Raw genomic sequence first — 15,438 nt, forward strand, 5'->3', positions numbered from 1 at the left:
ATGGTTAATATATCACATAGCTTTGCACAAGTGATTTAAAAACTGAATGCAACCAATTCCTAATTTTCTGGCAGACAATCAGTACACTAAAGATGGCTACCAAAACTAACACAATTCCGGGTTCACAGCTATATTGTATAGTAGATATAATAACAGCCTACCTGGAAAAAGACTCCAACCTTGTTTCCAGTTAATACCCAAAGTATGTGAAATTAAGGGCCAATTCTGAGAAAATATATGGTGGTTGGACATGTAGTTCCCACTTAGGAACATTCCATTAGAACAAAAGATCTGCTATTAAATGAGTCTTGTTCCCCTGGCAAAATCCCACCTCCTGAAAAAGACAACTATAGCCTTGAACTAGTTAGGAACGTTACCTAACGTTTAGCTGCCAATATTCATTGTAATCTCCATCGGCAAGGAATATTTTGCATTTTGAGGTTATTTTTTTCTTCACTGATTCTGACAGTTAACACAAACTGCAAGTACTCTGATTTGATATTACACTAGATATCAATGTTTTACAGCCCATTTTATATTATAGGAGCCAAATTTACTGATCATAACCTTCAAAACACACAATTACCTTAGTTACATATATTTATAAATTAGATAATGCTAACTCTGTAATAAGACTGCACCAAAACTTTTAGCCTATACAGGCTTATTCTAATGTCATTATTTCCTATCATCACCTATATTTCAATCCAAAGGCAATTAAGTTTAAATGATCCTTAAAAAAGAAAAAAAAAAGTACATGTAAAAGTAACAATATTTTGTTATTCTACTTTAAGCAACATTTTCTCTGCTCACAAAGGAAATATATAAAAGTTAATTTTACTAAGTAATATAAATGACATAACATTTACAGCCTGCATATTAGGAAGAATTCATTCACTCTTCCTATTCACACAATTCTCTCAGGTTGCAGTACAGTACTTTACACTAGTTAAACATCTAAAGGCCTCAATTTCATCAGAATCCCTGAGTTGGTGAAGATTATCCAGTCATTAGAGAGGAGCCACTTTGAGAAGGTGTAAAAGGGATCTGTAAGAAAGTTGTGATGTTTGTATTTACGCACTTTCTCAGTCTGCTATAATGCTTATCTATAACAGGTACTTCTCAATTTCCTACCTCAAGTTTTCTCTACGAAACAAGTTATCACTTTATTAAAAATATAATTAACATGTACGAGTGAGACCACATTAAGGACAAAAATAAGAGAAATAATATTTGGGTATGCAAGTTAACAGGATAAGACTTGTTTTTATAGAAAGAAGTGAATAAAACCATTCTAAGTAAAATGTCAACTTGCTTCAGAACTACAGCAAGCTGTAGGTTGGGGGAAGCTTATTTTATTTGCCTGGTTTAAAACACCCGAGTCAGAAAAGAAGCTATAAAACATGTTAGAATGTTGGCTAAGTTCACTCAGTTTTAAGGGACGTCTTCATCTGAGACACTCTTACTCACTTTACAAGTGAAAAAGTGAGGGTCAAGGTGATTAAGGGACTTGCCCAAGGTCACACAGCCAGTTTAGGAGAATGCTAAGAAGGATCTGGAATTCTCAACTTTCAGTTCAGTGTTTTTCTCAGTGGACATTGCGTCTGTGGCACACCATGCTAAAACACAACCAAAATATATTAACATGCCCTGTTCAACCTAATGAATGGAGATACTTCAGCAATTTACTAAACCAAAGTACGAATCAAGAAATGTATGTCTCAATGACAGAATTCTTAGGAACTAAAATGCTTCAAAGAAAGCAAAAAAGTTTACCCTAACATTTACAACTTAAAACTAAGAACACTGTAATGACAAAAATTTGAACTTTAAGCATAGGTAGCTGAGAAAAGATTTACAGTAAATGTTTTTAATAAATGTGACAGAAATAAAAAAGGAATTTATTTCTGCATTTTTACTACAGAATAGATAAAAATTAAGATGTTCATCCGTTGTTTACTTTGACATTTCCTTATATTTTATTTATATTTTCCTTTATATTTTCAATCCTAATCATCCAACAAAAAGACTTCTATGAGGCGCTATCTAAACGCTCAAAAGGAAAAGCAGTAGAATCCCAAACTTCTCAATTCTACCTATCAGCCAATATTTATTGGGCACTACAACAAACACCTTAGAAACAAGAGTGACTAACCTAATGTGAGCCCTTACTTACTGTCGGTTCAATTTGAGCAGCCTGCTTTTCCAATCTTTCTGATAGAAGAGAAAAACATCCCACGGTGACAACCCAAACTGATATTTTTATTTAGAACTCAATGACTACCAACATCAAACAAGACTGACATCCCCATGGAAACTAATCCATGCCAGGATTTACCATTCAAACATTTTCCGAAGCATTCATGCACATCTAGTGGGTAATGAAAATCGTCAAGGCAGATGACCTTAACTGTGAACACAGCTGAAAGATCCTCAGACTAAGGATGAATACCACTACTCGCTAAAGGAAGGCTGACCTGGCAAAAAGGTATCTTGAATGGACTTAAATGCCTAAACTAATCCAAGTCCCATGCAGAAAAATCTTCAACATGGAAATTTATGGCATTTTTCTATTTAACGTTTGGTTTTCTATTCTAGTGTGCTTTCTTTTCTTCTCTGAATTTTGAGTTTTTACCACGTGAGATCAGTTTCCAGGAGAAGACTTCCAGCTGATGTAATTTCACTACAAAATATAAGGTTTCAGCTTACACTGGCTCAACTATCATGTGATATCCAGAAACTAATTGAGAATAAGTTCATTTATGAACTCAACCAGCGTTTGCTGAATGCCACCGTAAGTCCAGGGAATACTATTCTGACGATCACGTGAAAGCTGTCCAAGCATTACTGAAATGAACTGAGGGAAGGAATAATGTCTTCAGTTCAACCGGTTCTTTGTCAGCAGGCTCACCCCAGCCAGAACTGCCCAAGAGGCCTCAGACTCAGCTGAAAGGGAAAGCAATCAAATGACAGTCCCAGTGACTTGGGGGATTTGGCTCCGGAATTCTAACTGGTGCCTCAGCCAACACTACCTTGCCTATTCAACTTCTGATTCTACAGCACAGGGCTCAGCCTGAAAACTGCATGACTGTTTCTCAACCCACTAACTAGAAAAGCAGTGATCTTCACTCATGTTCCTACTTTTGCCCAGTGGATCAAGCCACTGCCCAGTTTTCCATTTCTGGTTAGTCAGTAACAAACAGCAGACTGACAACCACGCTCTGAGAAGATCCGGCCCCTCTTGAGTTACCTCTGTCTGCCCTGGCCCCAGCTCTTTCAGCGCTGCGGGTCCTCACAAGCGTTATACCAGACAGCAGGTAAAAAAGCTTCCCACAACTCACCAGCTCAGCCCTCTTCCTAGCCTTATCTCCACAGCTCTCCAATTCAGGCCAGCTCAGTGTGCTCTTTATTTGGTAAAACTGTTTGAACTCCCTTCTCAAGGTTAGCAACTCAACGTTCCACCTACCTCACCCCTCCCACTGCTACCTCTGCAAGCTCCCTTCATTTCTACAGGACCCAGTTGAGGTAAGAGCCATGCCCTCTTCCAAATTCTGGTTACTGGAGATATCTTGATATCTGCCAGAGCCATTCCAAACAACGATATTTTTCATATGCTGACAGACTGAAGAGATGTTAGGTTCTCACAGTCCTTTATTTTCCTTGACAGCAAAATGAATGAATGTTACCACTGGCTATAAAGCCAGATCCCCACCTGTGCTACCTGCAGTTTGCAATCAGTGCACAAACATACACATACACACAACCAAATATACACATATGATCCCAGTCTACCACAGAGTTCCAAGTAAGAGCAAAGTAGTTCCCGACTCCCCCCCCAAAAAAAATCTTGGGAAGTTGGTTTTGCAAGCTACTGATAAATATTAATGGCTAACTTTATTTAATATTGGGTATTAACTAGTTAATATTTAAATTAAAACATCTATTTCAACACACAACACTATCTTGGCAAATGCTAAAACTGTGTAAACACCTAGACCACAACTAGGGAAGATGCCAAGCTGAGTCAGACTTTTTCCACAACATTTTGAGAAATTAAAGGATGAAGAAATGATAAAAGCTTTTTTTTTAAACAGTTTTATTGAGGTGTACTTAACATATGATAAAATTCACCCATTTTAAGCACAGCATTCTGTGATTTTTAGCGAATTCACGGAATTGTGGAACCACATAACCCAATTTAAGAACATTTCTACCACCACCGCCCCCCAAATTCTCAACAGTCCACTTGCAGTCGGTCCTCCGCTCGTACCTCTTATCCCAGGCAAGCACTGCTCTGCTTTCTGACTCTATTATAAAGTCCCCTTTTCGGGATAATTCATACAGCTGGAGAGACACAACATGCAGTCTGTTGTGCCTGGCTTCTTTCACCTCCAATAATGTTTTTAAGGTTCATCCACGTGTTGCACGTATTGTAGTTCATTCCTTCTTATTGCTGAATGGTATTACATTGTATGAAAATACCACACTTTGCTAATCCATTTACCAGCTGACAGACACCTGAATTGTTTCCAGCTTTTGGCCATTAGGAATAATGCTGCCATGAGCATTCACATACAAGCCTTTGTCTGAACATCTTCATTTCACTTAGGTGTATACTCCTAAGGGTGAAATTGCTGGGTCATACAGTAACCCTAAGTTTAATAGTTTGAGAAACTGCTAAACTGGGGGTATACCATTTTACTTCCCATCAGCAGTGTAGGAGGGTTCCATTTCTCCACATCTCGCCAACACTCGGTATTATCTTTTGATTATAGTCATTCTAGTGAGTTTCTGTTGGTATCTCATTGTGGTATTAATGTGCATTTCCCTAATGGATGGTGAGTATCTTTTCATGTGCTTATTAGCCATTTGTATGTCTTCACGGTGAAATATATAATCAGGTCTTTTATCTATTTTTAAATTAGGTTGTTTGTCCTATTATTGCTAAACTATAACAGTTTTTTGTTACTGATTCTAATTTAATTCCACTTTGATCAGAGATTATTTCAATCCTTTTAAATTTATTAAGATTTGTATAATGGTACAGCATATGATCTGTCTTGGAGAATATTCCCTATGGACTTGAAAAAATACGTATTTTGTCGTTGGGTACAGCATTCAATAGATGTCAACTAAGTGGAACTGTGTGATAGTTTTGTCCAAATCTTCTAAATTGCTTGTAGTTTTCTGCCTAGTTGTTCTATCGATTACTGAGAAAGCTGCTCTAAAGTCTCCAACTATAGCTGTGGATCTGACTGTTTCTCTTTTCAGTTCCATTAGTTTTTGCTTCATGTATCTTGAGGTTCTGTTATTAAGTGCACCACATTTGGGATTACTGTCCTCACTTGATGAACTGACTATTTTATCATTATGAAATGTCCATCTTTCCTTCTGGTGAGAGCTTTTGCCCTGAAGTCTATTTTGTTAGGTATGAATACGGCCACTCCATTTTTATTATGATTAGTATTTCCATGGTATAGTTTACTCTGGTCTTTTACTTTTAACCTACTCATGCTTTCATATTTGAGATGGATTTTGCTTTTTTTCTTTTACCTAGTCTGACAATTCCTGACTTTCAATTGGAGTGTTTAGACCTGTACTGTCCAATAGGATAGCCACTGGCCACATGTGGCTACGTAAGTTAACTAAAATTTTAAAAATTTTAAATTCAGGTCCTAAAGAGCTCAGTGACTATGTATGACCATTGACTACATACATGTTTTCCACTGCACAGATATAAAACATTTCCATAGAGATTTCTGGTTTAGATCATTAATATTTAATGTAATAATTAATATGGCTGTGTTTAAGTGGACCATTTTGCTATTTGTTTTCTATTTGTCTCCCTTGTCCTTTGTTCACCTGTCCTCTTCCCCACCTTTTGTGAGACTCAAAACACGTTATCATTGCTACTATCATCGCTCTTGGATTATTAACTCTCTTTGTTCTTTTTTTGTTAAGGCTGCTCTAGGGCAGTAGTTTTTAATACGGAGCCATTTTACCCCCTAGGGATATGTGGCAAGTCTGGAGACATTTTGTTTCAACTCAGGGGGAAGGGTGCTACTGGCGTCTCTTGGGTAGAGGCCAGAGATGTTGCTAAGCATCACACAATGCACAAGACGGTGCCACGAAAAAGATTTATCCAACCCAAAATGTCAACAGTGCCAAGGTTGACACATCTCAAATTTATCACTGTCTTCCTTCAAATAATATCATCATCACTTCATGTAATATGAGACATTTTAAGCACGTTGTTGCCATTCACTAGTACCTGTGATACTGAACTCAACTAAACTACCTCTCTAGGTTCAATTTTCTTCATAAGGAAATTGGAAATAACTACCGCATAGACATTCTACAAAAATTAAAATAATGTAAGCAAAGCGTTTAGGATAATGCCCAATATACTACAGCTGCTAACTTCTCGAAAAATTATTATGCTAACTGCTAACAAAGAAGATTTTAATTGATCTGAAATGAAGGAATAGGACATCCTTAAAGAGAACCCTAAGTGACCCACATTCCCACATGGTTTAACTTTTCTCACAAATGCCTCTTCTGTAGTTCTCTACCTCCAAATGATGCTGAGACTGCATGCTACTGGATTGGCTGGCAAAGTATGGCTTAGAAGAGAATGTGAAGAATCTTTTAGCCTCTGATACATAATCCCTTTTATTTACCTACATTTAATTGAAGACATCTGTAGGTGGTGCCACACGAAATGTAGTTCAGGCTTAGAAATGTCAATAAAAACGTCTGTGAGGGAGAGATCCCATGTAAACCTAGCAGGGGAATGCACATCAGCAGCTACAGAGCCACGCGAAATCAGGAATAGAATGGAAATGTGTTGCCGGACTTGACGAGGTGACAAAAGCTCTTTTCCCATAAAGCTTAATGAGCTCTGTTGGTCTTCAGCTTACAGAAATGTAAAAGGGTCAGCCCCACAGAGGGAAGGAACTGACTCTCCACACATGGCTCCATTCAAATGACAGCAGATCAAATTACTGATGTAATTACTATAACCTGACAATTCTGTTAGATTCACGTGGCAGTTAACTGTTTAGGACTTATAACAAAAGGACATGGTTCATTCATAGTAGTTTAGTTTTTGTAGGCAGAATGAAATTTAAAGTCTCCTTCATTTTCAGCTGCAAACCTCATGTATTTTACTGTCTCCACCTGAACTATTTTTCTTTTATTCAAAATTAGGTAAGCTATCAATATTTGGGTATTACCCATATTTGCAATTTTCCTTCTCCAGCTGAAGCGTAAGCTTAATGGCAAAATTAAACATTTAGAGAGTCTCAGCATTCTCCCGCTCTGGCTCTGTTTGGCTCTCAAGTTCTGCAAGGCAGCACAGCAACAGAACCCTGAGCTCAGTGCTGCTGGAAATTCAGGGGCAGGAGCCACTAACTATGCCATCAGGTGGCCCCTGTGAAATTCCAAGCTAGAAAAATATCAACAGAATGCCCTCAAAGTATTTCCCAAACACTTCAAGAAAAGAAAAGCACGTTGGTCATCTTTAATTTTGATTCTTTTGCCTCCTCCATGTCCATAAGCCCAGTAAGAAAAAAGATCAGTTTAGCCAAGGTAAAAACATAACTCCAGATCATTAAATGGAAAAAGCAGATTAGACAGAAAATAACAGAAACTATCACTAAACTTTGATGATGATACTTTCCCTTCTACTTTTCGCCAAAGATTTAAGCTTCTACACAACGATTCCCAATATTTAACATGAATAATAAGATGTAACTTTAAAAGTATTTGTTTGGTACAACTCTAGGTATATGGTTGGTACCATTCCAAGCCCTATTTATACCTGAGAGGATCCAAAAATGAAAAAGACAAAGATCCTGATTTTAAGTAGCTACAATCTAGCTGGGAAGAGAGACTTGACCATATTGAGACATAAATATTAGACCCTGTGTGCTCTTAGCTAGTCCTGCCAGATTATGGGGAAAAGCTTGCTACTCTCAGCCTTAGCTGTGCCTAGTTTACTTATTTATTCATTCAACAAATATTTATTCAGTGCCTCCTATATAGTACTTAACAATACATGGAAACACAAGGAAACAAGAAAAACACGGTCCTTTCTCATTGAGCTTACATTTGAGAAAAGTCTGTTAGTGAGGGCTATTTAAAAGCATCCTTGCCATTGTTGAGTAACATCTTCAAACTGCTACTTTGCCCCAGTGAAGTAGATATCGAGCTCCAGCTTCCTTATTTACTCCCTGTGCAGGTAAACTAATCCAGCCTTACTGCCTTCTGCTCAAAACCCCTATTCCTCGTTATTCCTCTGAGCTCTTGCTTAAATGCGAGTCCAGCCTTAATTAAGCATTATCAACGTTATCTCTTCATCTAAGCTCCTGCCAGTCCCTTTTTTTCCCCCAAGACTAGACCCTGTTTCCACATCAATTAGAGAGTTCCCTGATGTACATCTCAGTCAAACACTGACTATAAGAGCCATCATCAAAAACCTACCAAAGTACCTCATTCTCCCCATGTGACTCCTTCGTGGAAGAACAAGAGGTAAAATAATTTAGCATTTTGTAGTTAACGCTAACATTTGGTGTATCTCCTTCCTAACTAATTTCTGTATACTTAAATTGCTGTTGGTTTTTTTTTACTTAAATTGTTTTTAAACTGAGATCTGCATGTATAATTCTGCATCCTGCTTCTGTCTCTTAGTACAAGCAGAAGTATTTTATACTGCTATTTTTCATCAATATATACGCATGAACATACATGCATGATCACTATTTTAATGGCTACTGGGTGTTCTATCACATGGCCGGCTGCACCATGATTTATATGACCTTTTCCTACGGTTGAACATTTAAATTATTTATAACTTTTTGCCATTATAAACAATGCTGTAACAAACATATTTAAGCAAGGTTTGTCCCAATCTTTATTTCTCTGGCAGTGATTCCCAGATAAGAATTACTCAACCACAAGGTATGCATTTCTATAAGACCTTTAATGTATATGACCAAACTGATTTCTATAAAGGATGAAGGTTAAAAACATCCCATCTCATCCCATCTTCCCAAGCATTCACTTAAAAATAAAAAAGATATCTTGATAGTTAAAAAATTGTATATAACTGCTATTTTAAATTGCATTCCTTTGATTGCTTATAAGATTAAACTTTAAAAAACATATTACCATTTGTATGTCAGCTGATCAACTATCTGATAAAATCCAACCAAATATTATGCAAAAGAAAACACTACATTTAAAAACGGTTTCTAAGAGATTATATTAAGTATAATAATCTTTTTATTACACTTTCCCAAATTGCCTCTTAACTCCGTATGTCTTCATGAACCGAATCATGGATTTTTTTACAAAATCAGATCTAATTTTCCCATCCTTTCCTTTGTGATACTTCCCATTCTATACTTAGAAAGTGCTTTATCGATTAAAGAGTAGACTATATAGTTTACACTGTCTTCAAGTTTCTTACAGTACAGTTTTAATTTTTATTGTTTTTACACCAAACTATTTAAAATTCTGTGTGACAGGCATTGTACTCAGTGTTTACCACACATTATCTCATTTCGTTTTAATAACCCTGTAAGTTAAGTATTATTATTACCTCCACTTTTTAGATTAACTGAAAGATGAAAGTACTTACTCATGGGTCACCCAAGGATCTCTCATTTCAAAACCCAGGATCTTTCCAGGCTTTGTTTCCCCTTTGGTCCTGGACATTTAGAAAATGTAACCAAGCCTGGATGGTACTACCCGCTCTGGTCTGCTCAGTTTCCCCTGGAAATCATTCAAACTGGCCACCACGAGGTCTCAAGGAGGCCACCAGGAGGCTGGGCCACACCACATAACAATAGTAGCTTCAATCAGCACAGAATGCAATATTATGGAAGCAGAAAAGGGAACAACTGCCTCCATGTGGAGCGGTCAGGGAGGGCATCACAGAGGACACAGCATCTAGGCTCACCCTGAAGCGGGATATGATTTTAAGAGGTTGGGAGTGGGGAAGAGAACAGAGAGTGAAGTAAACAAATAGAGGCCAAGGAAGGACAAATGAAAGGCAGGGACAGAGTCTTACCATCGCCTGAGAGAAGAATACAAAATATTAGTAACATGTGAAGAGTGCTTTATAAACCGCTCCCCTGCCCACTGCTTCATTCGAGAGGTAGAAATTATTTGCATTTTACTTATGAGAAAGCTGAGGCTCAGGGAAGCTGCGACTGCCCAGTGTCACATGGCTAGTAAGCGAGGACCTGACCTTAAGCCCAGGTTTGGTACCAAGTCCAATGTCCCTCCACACACCCGGCTGCTTCCCCTTTCCGACTCCTTTCCCAAAGCCTCGTCCATCTTCTCCAAGTGACCAACTCCTTATCAACCACAGCTCACACTGATAACTGGTTCTCTGATTATCTAAGAGTTTTCTTTATCTCACAATTTATCGCTGGATTTTCAGTTCTAAATTGCAGAACCATTATGAGAATCAGATGAGAAAGCGAATCTGGCACCTGAAACCCTGCCTGTGTTATGATGAGGCTCAGTACAAGGGAAGGCTTCTGCTCTTCCCTAATCAATTCATGGATTTTAGAAAGTTCTCTCAAACTAACTGAAACCTGCTTGATGACAGCCTCTGCCCAGACTTCTCCAGCTCTCCTTTAACACCAGGGCAGTTTACAGAGGACAAGGCCAATGTGAGAGCGGCGTGGGAGTGAGGAGATACAACTAAGTCTCTTTAAAATGGACTGGCTTCATTCTACCTATTAAAATGGCGGCAACGACCTGCTGTGAAGGTCACTGCCCGCACAGAGCTCTGTAACTTACCGGGATAGCTCTGTAACTTATAGGAATTCTTATAAAGGAAAGTCTGCATTCATCTCATTGCTGGCATCGAAGAATACATCATGACGAAACGATCAGTCTTAAATCATCAAATGCCTCACAAAAGATACCAATAGCAATTCTCACTTCAAGGTCATTGAGCAATCTTACCTCCAAAGGTGAGCTGCAAAGGAATCTTGTGAACTGCAGAGTCCCATTTGAATAAAATCAGTTTCATCCAATAAATGAGCAGCAAAAGAGAACACACAAAAAAAGGAAAAATTATTACAAAATTTTTCAAAAAGAGCACATAAAGCGAACCTAAATGTCTATATATAGTTAACGTTTCATACATTGTATCATTCATTCACAGACTACAGAAAAGTTCAATCTAGGCCATAGCAGGTACCCAACTATGTGAACGAGTTTCAATAAACATTTTTCAAAATCTGTATAAAAACAAAGCACAGGGCTTCCCTGGTGGCGCAGTGGTTGCGAGTCCGCCTGCCGATGCAGGAGACGCGGGTTCGTGCCCTGGTCGGGGAGGATCCCACGTGCCGCGGAGCGGCTGGGCCCGTGAGCCATGGCCGCTGAGCCTGCGCGTCCGGAGCCTGTGCTCCGCAACGGGAGAGGCCACGACAGTGAGAGGCCCGCGTACAGCATTAAAAAAAAAAAAAAAAACAAAGCACAACAAACTCGTCCTGAAATATTTTGCTTTGTAAAGTTTTATCTCACAACCCCTATATAATAAAACATTCTCCAAGGGAGGAATCAGCAATCTTCCTAATCACAAATGCCACAGGCAAAGTTAGGTAAATGCCAAGAGAAGAAAAAGATATAAATCAAAGGGGACACCAAGAAAAGAGAGAAATTAAAAAGTCAAGACCAAGAGAGGAGGTTGGGTGGGTGAGAGGGAAGGAAAGGGGAAGCTACTTCTCTGGTACCCAGCCTGTGATGTTTACACTGTTCTGCCCCTTCCTCTTTTTTTCAGCCCCATATGCGTATTTTTTCTCTCTGCTCTCTCTTTCTCTGACACAAATAGAGCCTTATAAATTTCATCTGAAAATAAGTGTTACATGCTGACTGTTTCTCAGCATTTAAATAAAGAAACTAATTTTGGAGCTGGGGAGGAGCCATGAAAAATGACAAAGCAATCGCAGATTAGCTCTGAAATGAGGACTGTCACATTGCTTCATACATATTCATGATGGTAATTCATAATGTTTTCTTAGATGTTATTTACAAAATCAACACTTCAAATCCTTTGGGATGTATTGTAATAATAAAAAAAAAGCCAAGTAATGTAAACTCTGGATCTTACTGAATACAAATTAACTACAATAAAATGCAAAGGCAGGTCTGTTTCCAAGCACTCTGGAACTTCCTCTCCACACAAAGCTCGCTAGTACTCACTGGGAATACAAATAATTTGATTCGCTTTTAGAGGTACACATTGAAATATTTCTCAATGAAATTACATGATGTCTGGGATTTCCTTCAAAACCACTGGGGGGTTGGGAGGAAAGTAATGGTGGGGAATGCACAGATAAAACAAGAAGAGTCATTATATTAAACTAGTGAGGACAGGAGATGAATATATGAGGACTCATTATACAATTCTCTCTGCTTTGTGAATGTTTAAAGTTTTCATAATAAAGTTTAAAAAATATATCAGACACTTCCTCCCCCCAAAACTAAAGCAAATATTTTCCTAAAAGACTACTAGTGCATACCGAAGCCACATAATTAATTAACTAGTAAGTATCATCTAGGCCTTAGATGACAGGGTATACTAAAATAAAGGCACTGTAAGTTTTTCTTAATTTAAATGATATTAATATGCAATTCAATTATATTAACTGTTAGAGGAGAAACTTCTGAAAGTGCAAGATACACCAAATTTTAAAATTTCATAATGCTGATATGAAGCACATAATTCTATTGAAATTTAAAGTGCAACCTTTGTGGTCTTGGATTCTTTTTACATTAGCCTAACATAAACAATCTCTGCCCTTCCTCCCAAGAATAAAAAGTAACACTTGAAAGACTACCCAGCTTTACTAGAGGAGAGAAATGAGGCATGGTGCACGTTTATTTTGAAATGAGAAGCGCGCTCCTGTAGGGCCTCCGTGCTTTTCTCCAGCATGTGCCTGCTCACTATATTACACCTGCTGCATTAGAATTTCGAAGCACTCCTGGTCCCGCCGTAGTTAATGCATCAATTATGATGGAAGTGTGAAATAAAATTCATGTTTTATGGCAAGACAAGAAAATTTTAAACATAAAAAACTTTTCTCTGTCCTTTGGCCTCCTCTCTCCCCTTAATGTACACTGTGTATCTGCGTTATGCATCCACCGAACCTCCTCAACAATAAAGCGCAACGTTCTCCCAGCACCAATAAGACAACTCCTTAAAAGAGAACATTCCATCTTGATCTTGTAAGGGGTCACACAACCCAGCTCTTTGTACTTGCAGATCTGGATTGTGTAAGTCAATAATACATCATTTAATGTACAGGCTCCTGTGTCAAAAAACTTCTGTAATTGTGCTTTGACTTCTAACGGGCAGAACAGTTCTTGGAGCTTTCTGAGAGGCTCTTCCCAGGTTATAATCCTCAGTTTAGCTTGAATAAAATTTTCCATTTCTTTCTTAGTTTGACTGGACTGATTAATTTTTCATCTGACAGAAGTCACTTCAAATAATGATAGAGTAGCATATACTCTCCAAGAAAACTATTGTCTCTCCTTGAAGCTCCAATAATTTACATACATCTTTGTCATGTACATATGTAACATTCCTGTTACAGTTTTTTTCAAAACAGACCTAAAAATTCTCTTCCTGTTTGAAGCTGCCAAAACATGAAACACATAAATACAGTTCTCAGTCAGCAAAGCAGTAAAACAGAACAAATCACAAGGCCCACACTCACTATCCTACTCACAGGACACGAAAAAGGCTGAGAAAGGCTTTGTCTACTTCAGTGGACCAGAAAAACCCACTGCTACTTGCCCTTCAGTTAATTACTGAGTAAATTTTTTCATAATGAAATGATGCATATTATATTCAGTCACAAAGAAGGTAATACTTTGAAAAACAATAATCATAAAACAGCAAATATAATTGCAAAATACAATTTGTATATACACTGAAATTGATAACAGAAATAGACACCTTTTAACAAATACCACAGTGATGTTAGATCAGTACCAAAAATGGCTCAATTCTGCTGTGAATCTAAAACTTCTCTAAAAAAAAGTAAAGCCTGCTATAATGTAGGGGAGCAGAATTTGCCACCCCAAAATGTGTCTCTTTGGAATATTATCTTAAACTGGTTATTTTCTAAGAAACAGCAGAATTCGGGAAAACTCTGAAAACCAAGTAGGAGTTGCCCCTTTGCAAGAAAACATTTACATTAGTAATGGAAATATTTTGTAAGGGTGTCTCCCTTGCTGTATCTGGAGGAGGAGGAAAATGTAACCAACCTGCCAAATACATAAAAATAAAAACAGCAAATCAGGTGACAGAGGAATATGTTTCAAACAAAGGAACAAGATAAAACCCCAGAAGAAGAAGTAAGTGAAGTAGAGATAAGCAATCTATCTGATAAGGAGTTCAAGGTGATGATCATAAAGATGCTCAAAGAACTCGGGAGAAGAATGGATGAACAGAGTGAGGAGTCAGATGTTTTTAACAAAGAGAAAATATAAAAAAGAACCAAACAGAGGTGAAGTGTACAATAACTGAAATAAATAATACACTATGGGACTTCCCCGGTGGTCCAGTGGATAAGACTCCAGGCTGCCAATGCAAGGGGCCCGGGGTTCAATCCCTGGTCAGGGAACTAGATCCCGTGTGCCCCAACTAAGAGTCCACATGCCACAACTAAAAGAGCTCACTTGCCACAACTAAACATGCTGCAAGGAAGATCCCACGTGTCGCAACTAAGACCCGGCGCAGCCAAATAAATAAATATTTTAAAAAATAATAACAGTAATACACTATAAGGAATCAACAGTAGATCAGATGATACAGAGGAAGAGATGGGCAAGTTGGATGATAAACAGTGGAAATCACCAAAGCTAAACAGGAAAAAGAAGAAAAAAAAAGAAATGAGGACAGTTTAAGAGACCTCTGTAACAGCATCACATGCCCTAACATTCTCATTTGTAGGGGTCCCAGAAGGAGAAGAGAGAGACAGAGAGAGACAGAGAGAGGCGCAGAGGACATATGTCAGTACATAATAGCTGAAAACTTCCCTAACCTGGAAAAGGAATCAGATATCCAAGTCCAGGAAGCACAGACAGCCCAAACAGGATCAACCCAAAGAAGACCATACAAAGACACACCATACTTAAAATGGCAAAAATTAAAGATAAAGCTACAACAAAGGAGGCAAGAAGGCAAGAATATACAATGGGGAAAAGACAGTCTCCTCAATGAACTGTGTTGGGAAAACTGGACAGTTACTTGTCCAGCAAAAGAATGAAACTAAACTACCCTCTTATATTGGTCACAAAAATAAATTCAAAATGGATTAAAGACTTAAATTTATTTTTTAAAATATTTTATGAAGTATAGTTGATTTACAATGTTGTGTTAATTTCTGCTGTATAGCAGTGATTCAG

The 15,438-nt window shown here is 38.0% G+C and overlaps 1 protein-coding gene across 7 annotated transcripts in view; it reads right to left on the reverse strand.

The window, feature by feature from the left end:
* Nucleotides 1–15,438, reverse strand: part of ATE1 (arginyltransferase 1) — a 158,594-nt gene that overhangs the window by 97,595 nt on the left and 45,561 nt on the right. For all 7 annotated transcript variants that reach the window (XM_032607842.1, XM_032607845.1, XM_032607844.1 and 4 more), the window contains one exon: nucleotides 10,984–11,016. In XM_032607842.1, the coding sequence (XP_032463733.1) occupies nucleotides 10,984–11,016 (33 nt within the window). The remainder of the gene's footprint in view (nucleotides 1–10,983; nucleotides 11,017–15,438) is intronic.

This window comes from Phocoena sinus, chromosome 16 (assembly GCF_008692025.1).
Source record: "Phocoena sinus isolate mPhoSin1 chromosome 16, mPhoSin1.pri, whole genome shotgun sequence".
NCBI lineage: Eukaryota > Metazoa > Chordata > Mammalia > Artiodactyla > Phocoenidae > Phocoena > Phocoena sinus.